We start from the raw sequence: 26,605 nt of genomic DNA on the forward strand, positions 1-26,605 counted from the left end.
GAACAAGTGCGGTGAGAATTCACTGCATTTGTAGGTGGATTTGTCAAAAAATATTTCCTGAAGGTGTTAAGGATTGCTTTATGTTAGTCCATTGAACTGATGGGTTTTTATTCTTGCCTGTTAATTGCCAAATTGGCAAGGGACCAGGGACATTCTTCAGATTGGGAGTTTACAACAAAAATAAAGATCTACCCTGGAGAACAAAAAAAGGAAAGAAAAAAAAAAAAGCTCTGTTCCTGCTTTCTAAAATGTGAGAAGCCAGTGGGTCGATCCTGGTATATTTTATAATATAAACCATTAAGCTCTGCTTTCCTTTAAGACCATTTAATCACACTGGGCCCACTCTTATCCTCAGGACAGATACTGGAGGAACGTGCTCCATCTTCTGAACCTGCCCCTCTCTGCTCTTGCCTGGGTCACTGTCATTTCACATTTTCTCTGCACTGCATGCCACTGGCAACATAAATTATGTTTATTATTATTAATTATTATGTTTATTATTGTTAACCCTGACATAACTTAGTTATGCTGTAGTGTACAGGAGTGTCGGACACGGGGACAAGGGTATATATAGGAAGTGGGAGGAGGTGGGAAGGTAGCAGGAGAAATCCAGATCACAAATATCACCTTAAGCACACAATCACTTAAGGTAGCTTAATCTGCTGCTTGCCTAGGCTGGAGCCACTGCACACTGTACTTTAACTCTGTTTAACTCCCGGGGGACCATAGCTGGGATGAGAGCTGAGCACGTAGTTTTAATCTCTATACGTGAGGTCCCCAGAAATACTTTCTGGGTGCGAGGCCAAAATAGCCTGTTCAGAGAGGTACCAATGCCAAGGTCACGCAGAGGTGTGTTGATAAGGACCGTGGCTCGTATCACCCTGCTCACGTGTAATGACTTAAATTAACTATTGCAAATAGTATCAGGAGGTAAAACATTGCCGGCAGCTAGAGTTGGCAGCCCTGCCTGGTTTCCCACACCAGCTGCTGCTTTGGCATCATCCCTGCCCTTCCCACTTCCCACTGGCAAATCCTATGGAATCCCTTTTGTGAAGATTTATGTATATATGTGAGCAGAGGGGGACTCAGGGATGGTCTGAGATGCGGTGCGAGATACTGGGGAGAGTGAAAGTACTGATGTCTGGGTTGGATCCAGTGTGTGTTTTACGAAGGGAAAAGAATGGTCCCGATCCAAGTTACAGTGAACTTGATGAAAGCATTTTCCATTCATTTCAGCCTTCCTTTTCCTCAGTCCCTAAACCACATTTATAGTTCCCAGAACCTTTCTGTCAGGTTATAGATATATATTCTTTTCTTTTCTATCATGAGTATCCATAGGAAACATGGGCATTCATAGGAAACTGTAAGCAACAAGCACTAAAATAGAGTATCTGGTGTTTATTTCCACACTGGAGAAGGGCCTTGGGAGTTCTGGTTTCTCACCTTCCCATCACGTGCTATAAAAGGCGGGATGATTAGGGGTTTGGAGGCACTGCAGTCTGTTGCATAAACACAGGTTTGTTTGGGGTTTGCTTTGGTTGGTTGGGTTTCTTCCCAATTCTAAATAAGTTTAACCTAAGTTCACTTAAAAAAAGATAACTAATAAAAACAAATGGTGAAATAAGTGTTTGTTTCGGAAGCCAGAACTGTTTCTTTAATGAACAATAACCCATTTTATAGGCTTTTGCAAGAAAGGCTGGACAATCCCCCCTCTCTCCTCTACTTAATAATAGAAGAGCAGGAGCTGTGTTTATAAATACTGACTTAGCCTGGCAGTAGGGGTTCCACCCGCCAGCATCGCAGCTCTTGAAGTATCTGCTCCATAAAGGGAGAATCAGTCTGTGCCTCTTATTTGGCATTGTTTTGGGAGGGTTGGAGGCTGTGGGTTTGTTTAGAGTAACAACAACAACATCTAGGTTAGTAAAACAAATGTGTTTGGGGCTGATCTCCAGCTGGAGCAGACAGGGCCGTGCATGGGGACTGTGCTCTTAAGCTCCCTTTCTACTTCTCCAAGGCACAGTAACAGCATCCCCACCACCTTTTGGGTTGTGATTCCCAAATTAAGCGGTTTGGAAGCTTTCTGGTTAGCCCCAAAACTTCCTTCTAAAAAGCTAAAATGAGTACAGGATTGTTCCCTGGTGCTGTTTGATTCACTGGTGCAGGCGATCCCAAGCAGCCGGGGTTAATAAAGCCTTTTGTTGTCCAGCCAGACCCACTTGTCAGCCCTTGAGCTCCTGTAAATGCATTTGTAGGGGCCAGACTTAAAAGAAATCTCAAGGCATTTGGCAAACAGCCGCTGATTGAACAGCACACACTACCCATCACGTGCTGCGGATGAGAAACATGAGGTAGAGCAAAGGCTTAAGACCACTGTCTGAGGCTCCTGCCTTTGGATTTGGTTTTATGGGGCTCAGTAAATATTTACATGCCGCCTCTACAAACCAGGCCTGTGCTGTCTCCAGGACACCCTGACAAACCCCATTTGGCCTTGCAGATCCTCAGGAGAAAAGCCAGCAGCAAAGCTGGGGATGTTGTACCCAGCCCAGAGCTGTGACCACCAGATGCACTTCTCCACGCCCTCATAAGCATTGGATTTGGGTCCTGCATCAACGTGACGCACAGAATGGGTTGGAATGATGGGTTTTAACAGTCACAGTTGTAGTTTTGCTGTTTGTTTGCTGGTCTGAAGCCTGCAGCTGAGCAGTGAAGGAGACTGTTGCTGGGCTTGTTCATAATCTACATGTGTTCTGACACAGATGCTTCTGTGATGCTTTCCTTCTTTTTATTTTTAATCACAAGAGTGTTATTTAACCAATGGCACTTTGGGGGCTTTTTGCAAACATCCGAACTTTGAAAAACCACAACATGTTTTTCTTCCCACAAAACAATGGCATCGTGGGAGGAAGTGATCCACTTTTTGACTTTAAAAACTCGTTTAAATCACTGCTTCCAGCCAGGGGGGAACAGAGAGCAGCTCCGGGTCGCTCTGTGTCCCCCGACTCATTGAGGCAAAGCAGCTTCCTGCCTCTCTGCCTGGCTCAGGATCCCATGGGAACTCTCTGAGATCACCGGCTGCCCTCACCTACCCTTCCTTGGCAGGAAAAATAGCAATAATCCATGTGAAACAAAAGCCATTTATGCTTTTTCCCCTGTCCGTCCCAGCACATATAAGGTTTCTTTGAATCACGAGTCCAGCCCCATTGCTTAAGAAATTAAGCTGGTTGTGGGGAGGAAGAGAGAGGAGCAAATTCCTCTTCTTCCCAGTCCTGCTCCTCCTTCTTTGACGAATGCTTTTTGTTCAGCTGCTTTGAGTTATGAATACTTTGCTGCGTATCTTGTGGCTCTTAAGGTCAGCATAAGGGGAGGAGGTGAGTCATTGCTCAAACTGTAATTCAGATACAGCCAGAGCAAGGAGGCTCTTTCAATAAAAAGGGACTCAGTGTCCACAGGTCTATTCTCTGCCCTTTCGGAAAGTTCACCCTGAAACTTCTCAGTATGCAAATACCAAGGCAGAAATCACAGCCGGTGCTGCTGTGTCAAAGGCTGTCTGAGCTGATGGCAAGTTTTGTGATGGGCAGAGAAAAACAGAGGAATTAAGTTGGGAGGAATGCAAAATAAATATTCTGACAATAGTTTTTCTGTCTTTTTTTTTTTCTGTGTGTCTCCAGGCTGCAAACTGCTCTCCGTGGATTAAATGGACATCAAAGCGCGTCTCCCTGCTGGAATGTACGTCCCTGGATGATCTGATCCGATCCTTCGTGAGCTGACTTCCGAGATACAAACTAAATAACCTCCCTTTTGTTTCTACAATCTGCTTGCTTTAATTTATGGCTTGCTGCCACACAGAAAACCTAAATTCTAATGCTGATATTGCTCTCCTCTAAATCTTCTGGAACGTGGAAGGACAAGGGTCCATCTTGAACGTTTATTGGGAGAAGCTATCAGCAGTGGAAGCACTGTGAGGACGTGAAAGGAGATACACAGCTTTGCCTTTTTGAAGCCTATTTTGGGAGAAATGTAGCTTCTTCCCATATGGATGGAGTTTGTATGTTCAGCCTAAGCCTGGGGTGGTAACTGGCAGGTGCCTGCAGCATCCTTTCCTTTTTTGCCTTACATTGTGCTTGACGGCAGAACCCGAGTGGCAAAGATGGTCACCGTAAGGAGGAGGAACGTGAAAGTGTTTACCTTCGCCTTTCTGCTCATCACGGTAACGTCGTTTCTGCTGAACTACACGCACCAGGTGACCACCAACACGTGGGACCCGAGGCACCTCATCATGCAGTTTTCAGAGCAAGTCCAGAAGCTCTTCAAGTACCCCAAGAGACCCTGCAGCTGTCGCACGTGCATCTCGGAGCTGGGACGTTCCCTCTGGTTCGATCAGAGATTTAATTCAACTATGCAACCTTTTCTGACCTCACAAAATGCCTTGATCCCAGAAGACAGCTACAGGTGGTGGCTGGTAAGTGGGAGGTGTGGATGCAGCCTGGTGTTTGTGCGATGGTTCTGGTGTCAGGCTTTGAGCAATGCTGAGCAGATCCTGAGAGCTGGTTCCTGCCAAAAGCTTTTCCCATCTCAAGCTGACAAGGAAGCAGAGGTGGAAGAATGTGGGTGTTCGTGCTGCTGTTTAGCTTGTAGGCTAAACACGTTCACTTGCTCCAAGGTAGAAGAGTCCCTGGCAGAGTTAGGGGGTGAACCCAGAATTTGCAAATGTTAATATTGCCTTTTTCTCCCTTCCCTTGGAAAGACTGGACTTTGTAAGCCACGTTGTGTGTCTTCAGATGGTAAAAAGGGCTTTTGCCATCTGAGGTAGCAAAGCAAGCTCGTGAAAGTGTGTAATTCCCTTGGGGCTCTCCCTATCATAAGACATGGATTACCACATCCAGCTCTGGAGTCCTCAGGATAGTAAAGACATGGATCTGTTGGAGAGGGTCTGGAAGAGAGCCACAGAAATGATCAGAGGAATGGATCACCTCTTCTATGAGTAAAGGCTGAGAGTTGGGGTTGTTCAGCCTGGAGAAGAGAAGACTCTGGGGTCACCTTATTGCAGCCTTTCAGTACTTCAAAGGGGCCTATAAGAAAGATTGGGAGAGACTTTTTAGCAGGATCTGTTGTGATAGGATGAGGGGTTATGGTTTTAAACTAAAAGAGGGTTCTTTTAGTTTCTAAACTGAAAGAACTAAGATTCAGGCTGGATGTGAGGAAGAAATTCTTTACAGTGAGGTTGGTAAAACACTGGCATAGGTTGCCCAGAGAGGTGATGGATGCGCCATCCCTGCAGCCATTCAAGGCCAGGCTGGATGGATGTGGTTCTGGGCAACCTGATCTAGTTGAAGATGTCCCTGCTTATCGCAGGGCAATCACGGGTCACTGGGAAGGAGCAGCTCTAGCTTATCCTTGAGCAGGGTGGTTCAATGAGCCTGACCCAAGCATCATGAAAGCTAGCAGATGCCTTCCTCAAAAAGCACACAAGGGAAGAGGGTGTATCCCGACGTTTTACCTAATTAAAGCCTCTTTTATGTCCTCTTGAAACAAGACATCGATTAAATTAATTGCTTATGGTCTGCGCTGCTGAGCTGCTAACACATAGGTTCTGGCTGCAGTGACCCCAGTTAAGTTGCAGTTTCATTGTGACTTGCTTTCTCCTTCTGGAAAAACAGTGTCCCTCTGCCTTTCTTTGAACACATAACAGCCTGCAATGAGCACAGCAACCCTTGATACCGAATTTGGGGCTTTCAGCCCTTTCCTGGCACCCTGGGGAACCCCCTCCGCAGTCACCCACTTTCACAGTGAGGGCATTTAGGTTTGGAGGAGGTGTTAAGTGCTGTGGGAATGAGGCTGTATCTGATCACTTCTCACTCTGCTGGCTGTTGCATTTACAGAAGAGAAAAAGAGATGCCACTAAACAACAGCTTTAACTGTTGCATAAATGATACCCTCATTTTAAAATTAAACCCTCCTTTTTTTTTGCTGTGAGTCTCACATACTCCAGGCGTTATCCTTTCACCATCTCCTTGACCATGACTCAGATTTCCCATCATTTGTGTTTTTTCTTGCAGCCCCCAGATGCTTTTCCTTCTGGTCCCCACATTTCCTGTGTTCAGAAACCATGTAGATGAAGCCCTTAGTGACATGGTTTAGTGATGCTCTTGGCAGTCCTGAGCTAATGGTTGGCCTTGATGATATTAAAGGTCTTTCCCAAACTAGCTGATTCTATGATTCCATAACTTTTAGCTGAGCTTTGCTGGAGCCATGAGAAGGGAAGATGACAAGCTCAAGTCCTAGTTCCACTTGCCCTGGGGTGAGGTTTTACCAGGGACCTGAGCTGACCTAACAGTTGGCAGGTTTTGGGGATGAGGTGATACCCCAGTTCCAGAGGATGAGGATGTTCATGAACACCATGAGTGTTCAGGCTGGCTGTGAAATGTGTCCTGATACTGCCTCTGCAGAAATGGGGAGCACTCAGCACCTTGAGGATATGCTGGGGACAGGATGGGATAGTCAAGGCTAAATCCTGTCATTGGTGCAGAGGCTGTGCTGGTGGGCACAGTGCCTCTGCTAGTCCCCAAGGGCTAGCACATCGCCGCTGGGCAAAACCACACTGCATTCTGCACTCAGACCTCACTCGATTTTAAACATGAGGTTTGAATGGATCCTCTCTTAAAAGAAATGGGAAAGGAAGAAAAAGCTTAGGACTCCTAGTACAGAACTTTGAATTTCTAATTCTCCTTGTAGTGGGGCTGAAACAAACAGAAAGGCACAAATACCTCACTTCAACTCAACCTGAAACAGATTTTTTTGGGGGAGGGTTGTTTCTTTTTCGGCTGAACTAAAAAACAGTGACTTTCAGGACTGCCAGAAGTGTTTTCTTTTCTCTACCCACCCCCAAGTAAAAGCTTTTGGTTTAATTTTCAGGGCTGTCCGACCCTATTTTTATTGTTTTCATTTATTTTTTTGAATTCAGGTCAAGTTCAAAGGAAATGCACCACTTCAGAACACAAACTCAAAGCACTTTTTTCTTAGATGGTAAAAATAAAACTTCTAAGATTTCTATGCTTTTCCCACCGTATTTTTTTTTCAGCCAGAACTTATCTTCAACCAGATTGTGTGAAATATTTTGGTGTCCCCCAAAACTTTGTTGTCTATTGGAAATCAGTTCCTTACTGAAAATACATGCCCTAATCTATAGTAGATGGAGAAGGTGCCCTGACTCCTCTGAAAGATGCCTCTGGGTAAACCCAGCTCCTCATTGCAGCCTGTTTCCTATGTACATGTTGCTTTTGGGTAAGCCTTTCAAAGGCAGTGTCATTTCTACAGTAATTCCCAGGTGCATCCCATTTGCATTCCCTTTTTCACTGTTCGTTTTTAGGCTCATCTTCAAAGCGATACTGAGATTTCAGCCGGTCTTAAATGAAACGTTGCTCACGGCCGTGTATTACTCTTGCTTGCTTTGCCAACTCAGAAATCTGTGACTTTTTACTGTATTTGTACTTAAAAGATGAGGCGTGAGGAGACCTGAGAGTTCTTAAACTTCATTTCATGCGAGAAATGACTGTGTTTGCTGTCAGGAACTGACTTCAGACAGCGTGCTGGTTTCGTTATGCTGTAACTGAGGTGAGGGTGATTTCACTGGATCTGTTTGCAATGAGGCTGTGACTTTCCTGTCACAGGGAGACCCATGTGATATGCTTGGACTAAACACAGGCAGAGTCCTTGCCAGAGAGCTGTCTATCACCAGGCTCAGTATGACCTCCCTTCCCATTAACCCTGTTGTTGTATATGTGAATAAGAAACATTAGTATTAGTAAGGAGCATTAGTATCCCTCCACTTGTAGGAAAGCAAGGACTGATTTCAGAGCCAGTATTTGAGGTGAAGTGACATTTGGGGCTAAAGGATGGGGTGGTTTCACTTGCTTACAGCTCTTCACATGGCTGTCAGGATGCCTCCTTTCCTTCTTTTCCTTCCTTCCTTCCTCCTCTCTCTCTTTCTTTTCTCTTCTACTTGCATATCTCTTACCTATCCATGCGTCTGCCTTATCTTAGCATAAGATAGATGCTCAGGGACTGGGAGAGTCTCAGTGCTTTGGAAGTTGCACCTTGTGTTATGTGACACATTTCTTGCTGTTTATATTATCATCCCCACCTCCCTGAGCCGGCTCACCTGCAAGCTTTTCATTGTTGTTCCATGACACAAGTGCTGTGGATGTAAGGAATGAGGGCAAACAAAGAAACTGTGCCATAACACAGCATAGCACTTAGTTATAGCTTTCTAGTTTCATTCTCAGGGGTTTTGGCATTGTTTTTGATGGTCAGAAGGTATTAAAAACATGAGATCAGAACCCGATGTTCTAAATCCACAATAAGCCTGTTGAGGTTGATGGATTAAAGTTGTCATAAGTAAAATCAGGCTCAGAGTTCCCTGGCAATCTTATCTGTAGCACATTGTTCATAAACGCGACAACAATTTTTATCTCGAGTCTTATGATATTTGAGGGTTTTGCTTTGGGTTTTTTTTAGGAAGAAAGCTCTGCTTGTGGGGCCATGTGATCAGCCTATTGAAAACAAAATGTTAGTTTTTACTCATTGTGTTTGTAGGAAAAAGTGCAGTATACAGCTTAAAGACTTGTTAACCGTACGGCAGACAAAGAGGGCATTCCCAATACATGTGCTGAGCTGATTTTTAGGACAGCAGCAGAGCTACCTGGCACCTGAGTCATGCATTTTGAATGCTCTTTGTAGGAAATCTGCCCAACTTCTTGGATCACCAGAAGTCTTTAAAACTGGGATGCTCTCTGTGACACTTTGAAAGGAATACACAGGGCTCAGAGCACCGAAGGTAGCAGAAATCCAACCCAGATCCCAGGCACTAGTCCCAGTGCCTGCTACATGCCCACTCCTACCTGGTGTTGTACTGCTAGGGCACAAGCAGGCCATTTAGACCAGCCTTGGACATATGAGGACAGATGGATCTGGAGGTGATCCACGTTCATGGGTCTCTCTAAGCACTGCAGTGTGCTCTGCAGAGCTGCAGACATCCTGCAACTAGAAACAAAGGCACACAGAGCTGGTGGAGGAAGGGTCTTTGCTCCTTAGAGTGGCATGGAGGTGACCTATGAGCCATGGAAGTCAGAACTCATATGCACATGGCATATGCATATCATTGTAGGATATTTACATAAAGTATGCACATTACATTCATATTTGAGAATACATATTTTTTGACAGACACAAATGATTAAACAGACCCCAAACTCTTGAAAGCCTCTATATTCTTCCCTTAATCTCTTTGATGCATGGTAATTGCAGGACATTAAATATGACAATAATAATGCCATATTTTCCAGACCAAGGAGGCATATTTAAAATTGATGGTTTCCTTTTAACCTCTCCTTCCATCTGCAAAATGGAGATTACCTGGATTTGCCCCACCAGGCTGTTGCTAGGATTAATCTTTGTTCAATACCTTATAGCTGGGAAGCGCTGCGTCAGTATTAATGCCTCCGAACTGCTGCAGCGAGGCAATCAGTAGCTGTGTAAAAGAGACTCTAATGGGGCTTTATTCCCTCTTTATCATTTAAAAACAGTTAAAAAATTACAAAAGGCATCAAATTCCCCAGGCTGCCTGGCTGCATGCTCACAGGGCTGCAAAATGCACAGGTATACCTGCCTGTCCACTATAAACGTTGTGTCTTGGTCCATGCTCCATCTGCCTTCACATCACACCAATAATTAGAGGTTAAGCAGGATATTTTCTAGCTGTTCATAAATTGGGATTTTGAAAGTGTATTTAGTACACTGCCAAACTTGTCCATAGATGCAGGATGCACAGGTACCAGGAGAGATTTCCTTTGAGGTTCCCCTGCCTATAGCTGTGTCCTCACCACTCCAAGCTGTTAGCTCTGAGCAGCCTTGGCTGAATTCACACCATTTGCATCCTCTTAGCTGAGTTTTGGGTATTGCTTCTTGGCAATCTCTGGCAGTGTGATGGTACCAGCGGGCTCAGGGAAGTTTCTTAAAGCAGCGGAGTCCCCTTAGTGGACGTGTGCACGCAGGGATGGGAGAATGAGCAACAGGCTGTTCCTTGGAAAGCCATTCATGGGTAAAGAAAGGAAGCGCATACACTTACAGGGTACTTTTACTTGCCCTTTTTCTTGCGTTTTTTAAATGAAAATGCAAAATCATCTGGTAACTTCTGTATTTGAAGTGGGGAGATTGTGAGGCTGGGAAGACAGGGTAGTTTGAAGATGATTAGGACACTTGCCATTTAATAGTAACTTCTAATTCAAGGGTTCGGGATTCAGTTTACCAGTACCTAAAAGGACCTAGAAGGTGGCTGGAGAGGGACTTTTGACAAGGGCATATAGGGATAGGACAAAGAGCAATGGATTTAAGCTGAAAGAGGGAAGATTTAGATTAAATATTAGGATAAAATTCTTAACTATGAGGGTGCTGAGGCAGTGGCACAGGTTGCCCAGAGAAGCTGTGGATGCGCCATCACTGGCAGTGTTCAAGGCCAGGATGGATGGGGCTTGGAACAACCTCGTCTAGTGGAGGGTGTCCCTGCCCATGGCAGGGGCTGGAACTGGATGAGATTTAAGGTCTCTTCCACTCCAAACCATTCTGTGATTATGTGGGTCTATGAAATTTCTCAATCTGGACTCTGAATTACAGTTTTTAACAACTTAAGGTGAAGAGTTGACTCCCAAGAGGCAGACAAATATTTTATGGAGGGCAGCGGGGTGGTTAAGTGGTCTAATGGTATTTCATATGTGGACACAAGGTGGGTTAAGATACCTTTTGTATTCAAGCAAGAGGTTAAACCTCATCTTTAGACACAGCTGTTGCTTGCACAGATTTCTGAGAAGAGCAGCCATTTCACTGAGGACACAGGGTTCAGGTATTTCAGTGTATTTAAGCTCTCTCGTAGCAGCTGTATCCGTACACATATCTCTGGTACACATCTAAAGCACTTGGTGGGAGGATGCTGTTCCAGAAGAGCCACATGGCACTGCTATGGCTCTGCCTTGCTCAGCATGGACAGACGTTCACCCAGCACTTTAGTTGATTTATGGCAAAGGCCAGACTGGTGGGAGCTTGTTAAAAGGTAAAGAAATAAACAACATTACTCCAAAAAAGGACAAAAATTTGGTGTGGGAAAGTGAACTATAATTGGCTTGTAATTGTGATGCTGTTAAGACGATCTTTTTCAGGCAGTCAAGTAAACATTGTGCAATAAGGAGCTGGCACACAGTAAGTCTGTACTTGTAAAAGCTGTATTTGCCTTGGAGTTAACCAGCTTCATTGTCTTCTCGGCTCTGTTTTGCTGAGATGTCAAAGACTGAAGATAAGAACCAGTGCTGACTGGAGATCAGGCCTGAAAAGTGTGGTCCAATGTGATAATCATTGAGGAAATTAAAACAGAGAGCTTCTGTTCTGTTCCTGAGTTAAGGACAGATGTCTTATTGTGCAGTAAGGGTACAGTGCAATAAGGTCATCGCAGTGCACAGGTCATCATCCTGTTTGAAATCGTTGAAGGAATCTCTGTAATAATAATCTTTGCTATGGAAGTTGCGTACAACCAACAGGATGATGGTGCCCTGCTTTCAGGCTGGTGTTGGTGCCCATGTTTTAACTTGGTTGCTATACAGTTACTATAGACTGACAGCAGCATAACAGAAAGAAAAGGCAGATCCCTGTTCTGTGTAAATAGTTTCTTATAATTTTAATGCATTAAACATGTCAATACACCACATCCTTTTCTTTCCTCATGCTATCATCCTGGCTGAAAAGGCAATTTAACTTAAAAAGGGGGCTCAAGTACTCAGAATTTTCTGAAAATTACCTTCTTCATCTGAATTTTCTCAGAGAAAATCAGTTCAAAAATAAGATTTTGGGTTGGTTTGGTTTGTCTCTTTTGTTTGTGTTTGGGTCTGTCTCCCACTTTTTCCCCCTGCAGAATAACTCTGCTCTTAATATTTTGGTACATGTTTGGTTGTTTTCCCTTTTCTTTCTTAAAGGCACTAGAAAGTCAGATCACCTTTACAGAGGCAGAGTTTGGGTGTATGCACACGTGTTCAAATAACTCAAAATAAGTTCCTATTTAAAAAAAAAGTCAGGTTTTTCTACATTATCCACCTGATACTATGCTCCATGACATCTATGAAGTCTCCATTTATTTTGAAGGCTGCAGACTCTCTAATATTAAGTGTTTTTTATATATTCAGAGTAAAATAAGGTTGGATTGGATTCATAATGAATGCACAAGAATTTAGGTAAATCAATAACCCCATGCGTAGTAATGTGGTGATAATCACAGAATGGTTTAGATTAGAAGGGACCTTAAAGCTCATCCAGTTCCAACCTCCTGCCATGGGCAGGGACACCTTCCACTAGAGCAGGTTGCTCCAAGCCCCTTCCAACCTGGCCTTGAACACTGCCAGGGATGGGGCAGCCACAGCTTCTCTGGGCACCCTGTGCCAGTGCCTTAGCACCCTCACAGGGAAGAATTTCTTCCTAATACCTAATCTAAATCCCCTCTGTCAGCTTGAAGTCATTCCCCCTTGTCCTATCCCTGTATGCCCTTGTAAAAAGTCCCTGTCCAGATTTCTTGCAGGCCTCCTTTAGGTGTTGGAATACTGTTAGAAGGTCTCTCCAGAGAAATTCTAAGGACTCCATAGCATGGCTGTAACAATGGGTAGGGCATCCTGATTACTTTGCATCCCAATCACCTTGTGCAGTCCATACATGAATATATCGGCTAGCAAGGATTAGCAGGAAGATTAAGTCTATGTATGCAACATTTCTTTGTCTTCTTTTTTTCAAGTTCTTAGCCCCAGTGCTGCCTTGTAGCTCAGAGCTCTGCAGACCTGTTGTTGAATTCAGTGCAAATAAGGTTGCTTTATATAGTTCTGCAAAGAGACAGCAGGGAATTTAAACAAAAATTACAGCAATACATCTGTTTGTGTTTGCTTGTGAGAGAGAGAGCAAGAAGAATTAACAGTTCCTGGTGCCCTTGAGGGAAGCGCATTGGAAACTAAAGCCAAATTACCCCAGGCCCTTGCTGGGAGTCGTGGGAAAAGGTGTTTCTCCTCTCTCCCTCCCTGCCTCTCCTTGCCCTGGGCTGGCAGAGCAAGGGCAGAGCCTTTTGGCAGGTTTTGTGTTAGGAGCTCTTCTCCCTTTGTGAGAACCACAAGGGTGGGCAGTGCTCTCTGCCAGCGCTCACAACCTCTGTAGTGACCCTCAGAGAGCAGAGCCCCAGACAGGGAGTGTGTGACCATCACCTGCCCTGCACCTTGCCTATACCTTCCTGACCTAGCCATTGTTTCCACCATGCACCACAGAGCTGCTTACAAAAGAGTTTCCCTCCATGGCAACAGGCACAATGACCAAGGTCCGGGTGGTTTTCTTCATCCTGGATGCATTTTTGGGATGATTTTACATCTCCAACCCTCAGGACTAACTCTACCATAGTTTCCTATTCACTAGCAGCTGCTTTCTCCACAGTTCAGAGCAGCAGCAATATAATATCCCAATTCCACTTCTGGCATATGCTAGAATTTGAGGAAGGGGTGTCTGTGCTCCATCAGGTTCATTGAGACTCTTCAGTCCTTCCTAGGAGGGTTAAAAGAAACCTTATACCTGTCCTAATAGAAGATATCTGTCCCAAAGTGGGATTAGGCTTCTAGACACCAGGCTAACATTTATTCTGCTGAGGTCAGCCCTGGGGAGAACTCATTATCTGTTCCACCATGGCTAGAAGGAGACTGAGGAGGTGTAGGAATCAAAGGAGAAAGGGGGAAAAGGAGGAACCAAGTTAAAAAAGTTAATGAAAAGGGATTTTCCACTTTTCTGTTGGGTTTTGGGGTTAACACTTCAGCTCCCAGCTGAACATGGGACACAGTGTCTGCAGGTAGATGTGAGAATGGTCTTTGAGCAGGCATTTGAAGCTACATCTTGCTTACAGAAAAGCTGCATTAGTAACCTGGAGTGATTTTTCTTCCCAACAGAAGCTGCAAGGAGAGAAAACTCCAAAGAATATTAATGCTACCCTCAAGGAATTGTTTGGGATCATTCCTGGGGATGGGGACCCCCTGCAGGAGCGAGGCACTTTCACATGCAGACGATGCGCTGTCGTGGGCAACTCTGGGAACCTGCGGCAGTCACAGTATGGCCAAGAAATTGACTCCCATGACTTTGTGCTCAGGTGAGTAGGCACCACCCCAGCTCCACATGGCTCTTGTTTAAGAGTCACTGGTGATTTGGGGGACAAGGGAGCAAATGAGATTTCAGGGGCTATCTAGTGAAATCTGGTACTTAGGTTAAATCTAAGTTCCAGGGATGTAAACTATGTGCGTTAGAGATACAACATCATGTTTTAGCTTGGAAAAGAACAATGAATAGATGTTGTAGCTTGTTCTGCCCTATCCATAATTGCCTATGTTAAAAAAAAAAATCATAAAATTTATAGCAAAAGTTACTACAGATGGTACTTACAAGTGCTCTTTTACATATTTATTGATTGTACCAGATTTGACCTCTTGCACTGGTTCATTCTCAGACGATGGCAAAGAAAGACAAAGTCACTTTGCAATGGACAGGAGAAAACTGGTTGGCTGCAGTTACTTTGTCAATGGTTGTGTCACCTCTTCTTTTCCAAGCAGTGAAGGTTGGCTATTTTGTCCCACTTAAGTACAAGCAGGAACTAGGTGAGCAGACCTAATCACCCAGAGGGCAGCCAAGGTGTGTGGGCTAAGTTCATCTCCAATGCACTGTCCAGCTTTTATACCATAGCTATGAGCAGAGCACAATTTGGGGAGTGATGCAGTGCAGTTCAGGCCTGGAAGGGAGCAATTGCTATTGAAAATACTCTGGGAAATAACATAATCTGTAGTAGGATGCTGTGCATTGATGTCAAGAGCAAAGCAGCAGCAGATCAACACTATTTGAACTGTTAGGCCACCTTACGCCACTTGGCTTCCAGTGTGGCTTGGATGCTTTGTAGAGCCTTCTGATGACATCTAAATGTTCACAGTAATCATTTTGGGATCTGCTTCAATCAGGTGCATGCCTTGTCCTCTACCAAAGAACCTCCTGAAGGCAGAGGCAGCCAACCTGGTCTTCAGATCCGTGAAGTGAAGAGCTCTAGACATTAGTCCTGCAAGTTGCAAATGTGAGGCAGTTGAGGTGCATCTATGCTTAACTCTGTGTCCTTTGCTATGGAGACAGCCCCGTTTCTGTGTGAACTTTCTTATCTTACCTGACCTATATTTCCAGATTCATGCAGAAAAAGCTTTGCTAGACTCAAAAAGCTATATTTTTAAGTAGTAACTAAGGAGTAACACACTCAGTGTCTGCTCTAAGGCTTTGTTCTTTCCGTAGCTGTACATCCCTGGGAAGGGAGAAACTCCCTGTGACTTGGAATTGAACCTGCCAGTTCTGGATTTATCAAACCAGATCTGAAAGGATGGCACAAAGCTTTAGGATTCATTGTGGAAATTTGTGACTAGAGAAGGTGACCCTTCTGTGTGAATCCAACAGACAAAATCTCTGGTGACCTGATATCCACTTCCACGTGTTGTGGCAATAAAGCCAAGCACTGAGAAGAGCCAGCGAGTCTGAGGGGACTCCTTTCCTTCCACACACTGTGTTCCAGCCCACTCCTTTTTGTTTAACTATCTACTTTCATGAGAGAAGGAAGTTCTGGCTCGTTCCTTCCTGCTGAGACTGGGTGTGAGCAGTGCCTTAGACCATGTCACGCAGGCAGATCTACCAAAGTTGGTGGGGAAGGTACATAGACCTGAGGGCAGGTTGTGAGTAAGATAACCTAGATGCCACCCTTGGCTTTGTCCTGATGGAAAGCAAACCCCGTATTGTAAACCTTAGACTGACTAATCTCAAGATAAAACATAGTACGTCTCCTGCTTTGCTAGTATTTCTACACAATACAATGTGGGTGGCTGGCAGGGAAGAGGCTAACTAACTCAGTAACAAGTCCATGCAGTCTGGTAGGCTATTCTGCCTATGCTAGTAATTCTTCTTGTGGAAGTTAGAAGAAACTTAACTAATTCATGTGAGGGAACACTGCAATAGCACAGCCTGGCATAGATTTGGTAATCATATCTTACCTCTCCTGTTCTCGGTGACCAGATCTGCATGTTATCTGGCAATGTATGAAGCTCCTCATCACCTTTTCACCTACATCTTCTTGTCCTCCCTGCACTTCTGCCAGGGTTTGTGCTAATGTCTCTGCAGAAGACTCCACTGGGCTTGTAGGGAAACCTATTCTGGTCTGAGCCAGGTTGGGGGTTACTCCATGGTGTTAAACAGCACCATGAATTCGTGCAAGGTTAGTCAGAGATCTCTGATTTGCATAACACTGCACCAGAGAAACATGCAAATCTCTACCTGTCTGGAGCTAATACATCAGGAAAGGAGCTGCTGATGTGTCCCCAGATTTGCTTTCAGAAGTGTACACAAGCATAGAGACATTTCTGCAGCCCAGAGTTCAGAAACACACCCTCTTCCCTGAGACACCCAATATAAGGTAGCCCTGTTTGGCCAATTCATTTTGACTGAGCCCTGGTGGGACCTGGGCAGATCTCCATGCAGTGACCCTAGGGTTACCTAAAGCACACCACATGTATGTAGAATCACCCTAAGTAGATGAATTGAAGTTGGAGGACTTACTGTAAAGTCAGCTTTGAGTAGATGAAGTGTCAGCAAGCAGGTCCTGGATTTGTCACTGAACCATAATGAATATTTGCTGCTCTTCATCTCACATTACATGGTTTGTTACCTTGACCCAAGACTTCTAAATACACCCATCCAGATTGGGAAGGGGATGAAGCTGCAAAAAGTCAAGCTGATAGACTTCAGGACAATGATTTTCTCTCTACTGGAGGCTGCAGCTTTAGGATGGAAGGAGATGAGTTCTCATGGTCACCACTTTTTTGATCAGCTCTCTGCTGACTGTCAAGGGAAGGCAGGGAAGTGCTCAGAGATACACCTGCTTGGTAGACACTCCCATTCAGTCCAAGGAAAACCACACTACAGCTGAGCTTTCATTTACTGTTAGTTTGTCCACATGGGTGATGGTCACTGAAGACCCCTGCACCCTGTCAAGCCTGTCTGAAGAACCTGTGTACAGCACTTTGCTTAGCCATGGGAGCATTTTCCTGCCTTTCTCAGACAAATTATTTGGGGAAGATTTGCACGTGTTTGTACCTAATTCTTGTCCCACTTCTTCCCTGTCTTCCCTTCTTACTTTTGGGCTGCAGAATGAACCATGCCCCCACGGCTGGCTATGAATCGGATGTTGGGAGCAAGACCACGCACCACTTCGTTTACCCTGAGAGCTACAAAGAGCTGGCAGAAAACGTGAGCATGATCCTGATCCCCTTCAAAACGCTGGACCTGCACTGGGTTGTCACCGCGCTCACCACAGGCACCATCAACTTGTGAGTAAGGGCAGGGCTGAAGGGGTGGGAGCACCTCATGTTGCTTTAGGAGATAACACTGGGCAAATCCCTGCTTCTAATAAGGCCTAGGGTAGCTTTACAGACCCTCTAAGGTCAGAGTTTAGTCCTGAACACTTGCTTTCTAGGAACAGCTCAATGTTATGGTGCAGTCTTTGAGTTTGGTTTGTCTTTCCTGATGGAATGTGATTGAGAGACGTGCAGAGGGGAATATTGCTTTGTGTGTCACCTGCGTGTCTTAGCTTTAAATTCACATGTTCTACCTGCCAATAATGGGCCACATTGGTATTTATTTTCCATTTCTTTATGAGTGCTTTCAGAAGTAAATGTTCACCTGTTCACCATTTAATACATTTATGGCAGCACATAATGTGAACAAAGTGCATGTTTCTTGAGGACACCTGTTAGCAGATTTCCTCCCTTGCTGTAAGCTGGCTTTTCCTAATCCAGAGAATGAAATAACATGACATTCGTACTGTGTACAGGGTTATCTGTTGGATGTAAAGCCACAGTCTTGTGGGATTGCTCGGTGCACCCTGCTACACATCAGATCACATTACTTTATTCCAGAGAGAATTATTTCAAGACATTTCAACTTTTTTCCCAATTTCAGTGTCTCAGAAGATTAAAAACTTGGGACAGTAAGTCCTTGTTGACTGAGAACAAGACCTGCTTCACATTTTTAAGGAAAATTTTTGATGGGACAACTGGAATTTTACTTCTTTTATTCTTTTCTCTCTTTGCGTTTGTGTTTTAGGTTCTTTTCACATCTTATTCTCTTAACTTGTAACAAATCTGATTTATTGTCTTTCTACCTTTTTTTTTTTGCCACTTAGCATATACAGTCATAAGCTGTCTTGAAAAGCATCCATCTTCAGGATCCACTCGTAACTTGGAAGGAAACTAAGCCCACTCAGAAAACTGGCTAAAACAATACCCAGTGTCGCTCTTGATGTGACAGGTCTTTCCTCTTCAGTCTGCAAAGCAGTGAAGTGGTTCTGCAAGAGCACTCCAGGCTCTGGAGGAAGGCTCTTCCCCCTGCAGGTCCTTGCCGTTGCAAGCATCCTTTCTTCTGCATTATCGCCCCTCAAACACACTTCTTTGTGTGCTGGTGGGGGAGTTCTTATCTGTTTGCCCATGGGTCCACTGCAGACTGCACCTGGAACCAGCTATCGAGCTCCTTCTCAGCCTCCCTGATGCTCCGCATCCTCCTCACTGTCTCCTACAGCTCAGCTACCTGCTGCTACCTATACATATATCAGGAGATATATGTAGGAGGTCCTACACCTGGGCACACATCTTCCAAGCAGGTCTGCTGCCTGTCCCTGTACTAGGAGAAAAGCCTGGGCTCTTCCTGCAACCTGAGGTCTACACTGCAAGTTGCGTGAGCCCTTAGCCTCTCAGGAAGACATAGCTGGTTGACCGCAAGGCAGTCACAGGAAAGGAAAAGCATCTTTGCTTAATAAACTACAGGATGCATTATATATTCATAGTTTGATTGTATACATGGGCTTGGTAAGCAGCTGGTATCCATTAGTGTGTGAGTATTTAACCATATGAAAGAAATACCATATTCAAAGCAAGGAAATTGCATAATGAATAAGCTGGTGTACACTGGAATAATAAAACCAGAAAATCATAAACACACGAATCATAACAGTAAATGTAACATGATTTGAAGCTAGCAGAAGAAACCTATGGACACACATTAAGTACACAATGTCAGATACAGTATATAAGGAAATTGTTGATTGCCCATTTTCAAAGGGGAGAAGGCATGAAATAAAAATAAAAAACATCTTAAATACAGTATTTTAGAAAGGAAGAAATACCTCCTTACCCCTCCCTGTGGGACATTATGCCCTGTGCAGAGGCTGCATAGGATCAACTGAGTGAGGTTAGGTTAAGAAGAACCTAAGTTATCCCAAGACAAGCAAGATAAGCATCCTGTATTGGTTAGACTTTTACACAGTGTTTAATTTTCTGTATCCCATTCAAATGAAGTAATAATTTCCTAAGACTCAAAACCTGTGAATTAATCATATTCTCCTCCCAGTAGTATTACAATTCAAGCAATTTTTACGGTTCAAAATGAAAGCCAGACTGCAGGTAGCCTTAATAGTAGATTGAATTGGTAGCTGAATGATTCTCTCAGACATGTCCCATTTGAGTGATGGATGTCCCATTTCAAAGTGGCTCTCTAAGACTGAGCATTATCTTAGAAAAGACCAAGAAAAGCCTCTTGGGACAGAAAAACTTCAGGCCCTCATCGGTCATATTTAGTGCAGCTGCTTCAACTTGCCTTCTGCAAGGAATCTCCTCAGTGAGAAACGTTCCACATATCTCTGCTTGATTTGGCAAAGAGCAATTTGGGTATTCCTTAGAATGTTCTATATCTTCTACTTGGGTAAAACAGTAAATCTCCTGTACAAGGCAGCCAGTAATAATGGCACATTTTACTAGAGCCCTCCAGAGTGGCTCATAGACGTTTTCCATGTTTCCCACCTGTAGCCACCTTCATCACAGGCTTCACTCTTTGCCCTGCTCCTGTGGCATTTGCTGCATCACTCACTCCCTGGCTGCTATGTAGCCCAGGTTTTACACAGGTCTCCATTTGGTCTTGCCCAGCGTGCCAGTACTTTCCATGCAGATTTATGGAATTCTGCAGCCAAGTGACAGCAGGACTTGGATATTACTTCTGAAAAAAATGAAATATTCCATGATTAAAGTAACTAACATCATCTGGCAAGAGCTGGAGCAGTCTTCTGGCTGGATCAGAGCTGTGTCAAATACTACCTTGAGTACTGCATACCATTCTCTGGTCATCTATTGTACCTAGCCAGATGTCCATGAAATATGAACCCAATGTTTGCTTCACATCACCTTCATAGAAAAGATAGGCTGCTTATTTATATAGTAATGAGAAGATTTTACCAGCAAAGAAGCATTTGGGATCACCAAGCCTACTGACTTTGCTAATCAAGGTCAGGTGTGGGAAGCAAATGCAAGGGAGATTTGCTTAGAGCAGATCAAGAAGTCTGCATGGGTGTCTCTTCTCCATTAGCATCTTGTGTCACATCTCTGGAGAGCTGGAGCCCACCTGTCACCTCTAACATTGCATCCAGCCCAGAGCAGCGATTGCAGGGCAAGGATGCTCAGAAGTACCTAAGCAGATGAGGACATTGCCAGGTCACCACTGGTTTGGGAAGACTTAGGCTAATGTTTCAAAATGCTGATGATCCATGGTTGAAAGAGAAATAAAACCTTAATGACAGGAACATTGATGTTAAAAAAATCAAGTGAAAACATTTAGACTGAACTAATGGAAGGCTTTGGCAATTTACTAGAGCCCATCTACAGAGTATGTAGAGTATATTTTGGGATATACCCCAATGACAAGGCCAGTTCCCCAGAACATTTTCCCCTGAAACAGACTCAGGGAGATTCTCTTTTTCCAGCCCTCGTGATGAGCTGTGCAATGCCAGCATGCACGGGGCATGATATGGGGAAGAAAAGACTTCTTTTGTTTCCAAGACATGACTTGTGATTTCAACCCAGTCATAAGGTATGACTTGGAAGTTTTATGCTGGGAACTGCACAAAGCCTTCGATGTCCTCATGGGGAAGAAGAGAATAGCTTGCTGGTGAGGGGCTGTGTACTGGCAATGCCGGAGTTGCACATAACCACAGAAATTAGGAACTTTACTACCACCTACTCTGAAAATCATGTAAGAGCTACAGGTATTAGGAGGGGAAAAGTCTCCCCCTGGTGGGAAAAGCCTTTTCTGACATGAAATTAAATGCAAAACCCTTCTGTTCATCAAAGTGCAAATACTGCAACAGTCATGATCCAAGAGGTAGAAGTCATGGTTCCAAGTAGTATTGATTTTACAGTATATTGCAACTAAATCTTTGATGCCTTCCTGTCAATAATTAACTTGAATATTTAAAAATGGAATGGCTTCCTATAAATGTGCTTCAGCAACAGCTCAGTTCTCATGCTGCATTTATGAATTGCAGCTTCATTTTCCAACAACTTCTTGTATTTATTACTTTCAAATAAGTTTAATTTATTGCTGTGCATGAAGAATATTCTTTCTTTCTTTGGAAATACATGAAGATATTAATACGTTGGGCTCTTACTAATCTTGGTGGTTTGTGTTTGTTTTTAACAGTACATATGTTCCAGTTCCACGGAAAATCAAAGTCAAAAAAGAAAAGGTGAGCAATGCTGCTTTATGGTTTCGTTCTGCTAATCCACTTGTAGGTCTTTTGCCTCTTTGGGACATTGCAAGAATCCATAAAAACTCATAAAAACTGCAACCAAAATCCACACACATTACAAGGCTCAGCTAAACTAAAGCTTTAGCTCCTATGTGCCATTCAGTCCATAGATCAACCACTAAATAACTGAGGTTGGAAAGAAACTGATGCTCTGACTATGCTGTTGCATTACCGCTGTTCTGAAGGTGGCATTGCTTCCTCTAGGACTGCTCAAAGACATTTAAGGTGCACTGCTGGCCAACAGTGCTCACCTTCCTCAGTATTTGCTCTGTTCCCACTTCATGTAATGACACTTTGAGCTCATATACTAATGAGTAGACAGCCTTGGGGGGGGGGGGGGGGGGGGGTGTGTTAAGTAATTTGACTAAACTAAGGGTGTTTCACAGTCGTTGTCCAGTTCTTTATAACAAAGATCAAAGTGAACTCTGAACAAAGTTCTGTGTTTTCGAGTCAGTGGAGAGAGAATTCATGATGTTGTCAATGGCTCTTGAGGAAGGCTCATAGCCCACAGCTGTAATAACTACCTGTACCCAATTAAACAGCTTGGAGACTGGGCTTAGGCCAAGTCCCTGCTAGTTTTGTCCCGGGTGAATTAATACTCTCCCAGGCAATGTTCAAGTAGCATAGATAGGGGAATATTCCCTGTTTTGCGCAGGGACAGAATTGAGTGATGTGGACATGATCTGTGCCGTGCCACTTCCCTCAAGGCTAACAAAACACTTCTGACTCATTTAATTTCATCGTGTGGATGTGTAGAAGGCAATCAGTCAGGGGATTTCACTTCTCTGCAAAGGCTGAGGAAAGATGTACAAAGCTGGTCCCCACCCTACAGCACTCAGAAGAGAGTCCACGTCATGTATATTGACTATCACCCAACTATGCTGTGGTTTAATATACATGTCCTACTGTTGGAGTTAGGATTTCCCATGGGGCAGAATGGTCATGTTGGATGATTAGTCCCCAAGCAAAGACTTTTGTTGTAGCTACATGGTTTGAGGACATAACCAAGGCAGACTATGTAGGGAGAAGAAGAACACTTCTTCCGTAGACCTTCCAGCAAAATACAAATCTCATTCTCACAGCCTTTGAAGAGGCTGGTTTTCTAAGGAGCTCAGGCGCCTAATATCTCAAGGGCTGATAAAGTATGTCATTAGCCCCAGAGCATTGAAATTACAAATTAAAGCACATGTTCTCCATTCAGGAGGCCAGGTTTTGCCGAAGGCTTCAAATGAGACTTTTAACCAGTATCAGTTCATATTGCTGTGCTTCAAACAGTGGACCTATAGAAGGCATTAAATAATCACTTAGCACATCCCTAGCTGTTGTGAGAAACACAGTAACCTCTGCAAAACCTATGTGAGATGCACTGTGGCAGGTTGTTAAACTCAAGTCACAGTCAAGTAGCACCAGGCCAGCCTATGGCTGATGATATGCAGCGGCTTCCTGAGCAGGGAGATGAGAACCTTGTATTTCTTCCCACACTGTGCAATGCAGAACACCCTGTGAGAAGCGATTACACGCAGATACAGTATCAGCAATTAACCTCTGACTCTGTAAAAGGGAAAGCCCTGCAGCTAACGAGATAGCACTGAAAGCCATCACTTTAATTACAAACACAGCATGGAGAGAACCTCCTCTCTTTGCCTCATTCAGGGAAAGGGGTTGAAACCAAGGGCTCCCACCAGTCCTTGGATTTATTGTACACTCAGGTCTGATCTTAAGTGCTCTCTGTTCATTAGCTGATCTCATCATTTCCCTAGGGGATAACCAAGTGCAATTTATGTGTGGAAAAACAGCATGTTTGGAAAACAGGAGAAATACTGCTATTCAACCTGAAAGTTTACACCTGACCCCTGGTTTCCTTAGATCTGTATCTACAGAGGTACCAAGACATGTTTGACATATTGTGCAGAAGATGCAGTTGCTCCTACGTTCCCACCCAAGTTATAGTTGGACTCAATGATCTTAAGGGTCTTTACCAACCTAGGTGATTCTATGATTCTATGAAATCTGGTATGGCATCTTAAACTTCCCTTGCTCAGGATTCCAACTCCCCAGAGCTCACCTGCATTACAACAGGATGCTGCAGGGAGAGTTAAGTGCCCAGTTTTCCTCTTATCTGTGCCATTTCATACCCTTTGGTTTCGTTAGGAACCACCCAGGATTTACACTAGTGTAAGCAGGTAGGGTATCAAGACCAAGGAAGGAATATTCACATGTAATTCAATATTCACGCTCATTCATATTTTCCATGTGTAACTGCACATGGAAAGTGTTCTTGAATGCATTTTAACTATGGGATTTTATTTTTCCGTTTCACCTGCCCTCAAGGAATAACTATTACTCCTTTCTGCTGGGCTCCCCTACCCCAATGTCCTTTAGGGATGACATGCTACCATTATTATTTTCCCAGGGTATTTATTTATGGGTCTTTCTCTCCAATTTTGCCTAGATCCTGGTTTATAATCCAGCTTTTATGAAATATGTCTATGAAAACTGGCTCGAGCATCATGGAAGATACCCATCCACGGGCCTTCTGTCTTTGATGTTTGCACTTCATGTATGCGATGAGGTAAAGTCTGGCTGTGTTTGGATATATAGACAAAAACTCAGGACATTTCACACTGAAGTGTCAGGAACATGCCCTTGCCCTTCACTCAGCCTTTATTTCTCTCCCTCCCATCTTCTCCACCATTCGCTTCTTTGAACAGATGCAGAGTCCTCAGTAACATGCACGTATGCTCAAATGGTGGTGATGGATTATGGTGTTTTGATCACCTGAGGTCAAATATCATACTCCGGGTACAGGAGTGTGTTTTTTATACTGCTAAGCAAATACTCACAGAGAGAAATATCCTTTTCTGTCCGAGTTCAGGTATGGTGGTGGTCTCAACATAGCTTAGGATGTAATGTCCCTTGAGCCATTATTCTGTGGTTGCATCATCTCATGCAGCAGAATTGCGTGGCACACCACCTTGGTCCTATAGATAAACTGAGAATCAAGAATGTTTCTTTGACATTCCAGATGAAAACCAATTGCTTCCCAGGCTAACACTAGTTCCCTCTTACTTCCTAGGTGAATGTGTATGGTTTTGGAGCAGACAGCAAAGGACACTGGCATCACTACTGGGAAAACAACGCCTCAGCCGGGGCTTTCCGGAAGACGGGTGTCCATGATGGGGATTTTGAGTTCAATTTAACTTTGACTCTCGCATCCATTGAAAAAATAAGCTTTTTCAAGGGCAGATGACCCTGGCCATGGAGAGAAGTGGGGGCTGCAATTTCCAACATGCAGCAGAACAAGGCTCGGTGAAGATGATGTGGGCTCCAGCCAGGTTTGAACACGTGAATCTGCGGTGGATTCGGAGCATCTCACTGCTGCAATGCTCACCGCAGGGAGCCCGGCCGAGGACCGGCTTTCACGCTGCACGTGATCTCCTATCCACAGATAGCTGGGAACTACCAATCAGTTGTGGGAATAAATGAATCTCTGCTTAGGCTCTACAGCTTGATTCCTGACTGACTGATGAAAGATCTGCCTGTTGCAAATAGGGGAAACCTGGGGACAGCAGCTGCTGGTTGTGTGTCCGTTCTTTCCTCCAGTAAGGCAAGAGATCTTTGAAGAAGAGTGAAAACTTCTGGGACTTGAGACCTGCTTGGGCAGCTGTTAACATCATAGTAAGGATTACCTCAAAGAAATGAATTCACTTCTGCTGTTGATCTTTTTGAACTGTTTCTGCTGTTTGCTGTTACTACTTTTGGTTTCATGCTGTGTTAAGGAAAAAACATGATGAAGTTGCCTGGAGTAGTAAATATTTCAACCATTGCCTCATTCTGCATTGATAGCATTTATAAACACGGAGCAAATCAGGCCCGATCATATATTATTTAATATTGCTTCCTATACAGCCATAATGAGACAGGAAACTCCAGCAAAAAATTGGCCTTTTTAGCCACTTGTTTGTCTTGTTTAGTTACATATAATCTTTATTTCTTTTTTGTTTGGTGGAAAACACTCTGGAATGCTCATTTTTATTTAATCGATTGAAGGTTGGAATGTGGACTGTTTTCTTTCAGTCATTTATATGTGCCTTTTCAATTGTGCAACAGATGTGATTTTCTTTTTTTAAGATGAGAAACCCTAAATTAAACTTTTTTATAAGGGGGGGGGGGAATTAACCAAAGTGTAGCCTCCATGTGGTATACTTTTGTAGTCAAAACCAATAGCGACAGCTCCTATATTGTGTTTGAGCAAACACAAACAAGACTCATTTTTAAAGGTAGCTTTTACCTTTTTTATGGGAAAATATCCCAAAAGTTCCAAGGAAACTTTTTCCTCTTATTTTTTTACAATTCTAGAAAGTGATATCTCCTTACAAGGTCTCTAAAAGTGGAAGAAATATCATGGGTTGGAATATCAGCTACTAATACACCAAGAATCTTTTGCCCTGTAGCAGTGTCTGCAAGAACACAATCTACACAAGCTGATCCTACAGTGTAAGCCAGACTTCAAAATCATGTCCATCTCTGGAGGAAGGAGTGTATTAATGTCAGTACCTGTAGGCAGTGAGAGGAGGGAACCGACAGCAGAGATTTTGTATCTTCTGATTTTCATTGGAATCAATGCTTTTAATCCTCAAGGACAGATAAAGTGTGAATCCAAGAACAGAGTTCAGGTAATGAAGAAGGGAGAACAGGTTTTTATCCTTCTTGATATCATGAAAAACAGGATTCATGGATTATTGACCCATTTTCACCTCTGGTGAAGACAGGGGAGTTCTTGCCACAGACTTCAAGGGACTTCCAATCAGGCTTGGGAAAAAAAAATGGCATATTTCATTTTTAATGTAT

The 26,605-nt window shown here is 43.8% G+C and overlaps 1 protein-coding gene across 1 annotated transcript; it reads left to right on the top strand.

The window, feature by feature from the left end:
- Nucleotides 1-4,114: 4,114 nt before the first annotated feature.
- On the top strand, nucleotides 4,115-25,624 carry ST3GAL1 (ST3 beta-galactoside alpha-2,3-sialyltransferase 1). The gene is made up of 6 exons (XM_057429769.1): nucleotides 4,115-4,459; nucleotides 14,004-14,200; nucleotides 17,274-17,453; nucleotides 21,646-21,691; nucleotides 24,207-24,326; nucleotides 24,831-25,624. Exons 1-6 carry the CDS (start codon nucleotides 4,148-4,150, stop codon nucleotides 25,002-25,004), a joined length of 1,029 nt encoding a protein of 342 aa, XP_057285752.1. The 5' UTR covers nucleotides 4,115-4,147; the 3' UTR covers nucleotides 25,005-25,624.
- Nucleotides 25,625-26,605: the final 981 nt, after the last annotated feature.

The sequence above is a fragment of the Pezoporus wallicus genome, unplaced genomic scaffold (assembly GCF_028554395.1).
Source record: "Pezoporus wallicus isolate ANWC-B61680 ecotype Strahan unplaced genomic scaffold, APGP_CSIRO_Pwel_v1 contig_7545, whole genome shotgun sequence".
In the NCBI taxonomy this organism is placed as follows: Eukaryota; Metazoa; Chordata; class Aves; order Psittaciformes; family Psittacidae; genus Pezoporus; species Pezoporus wallicus.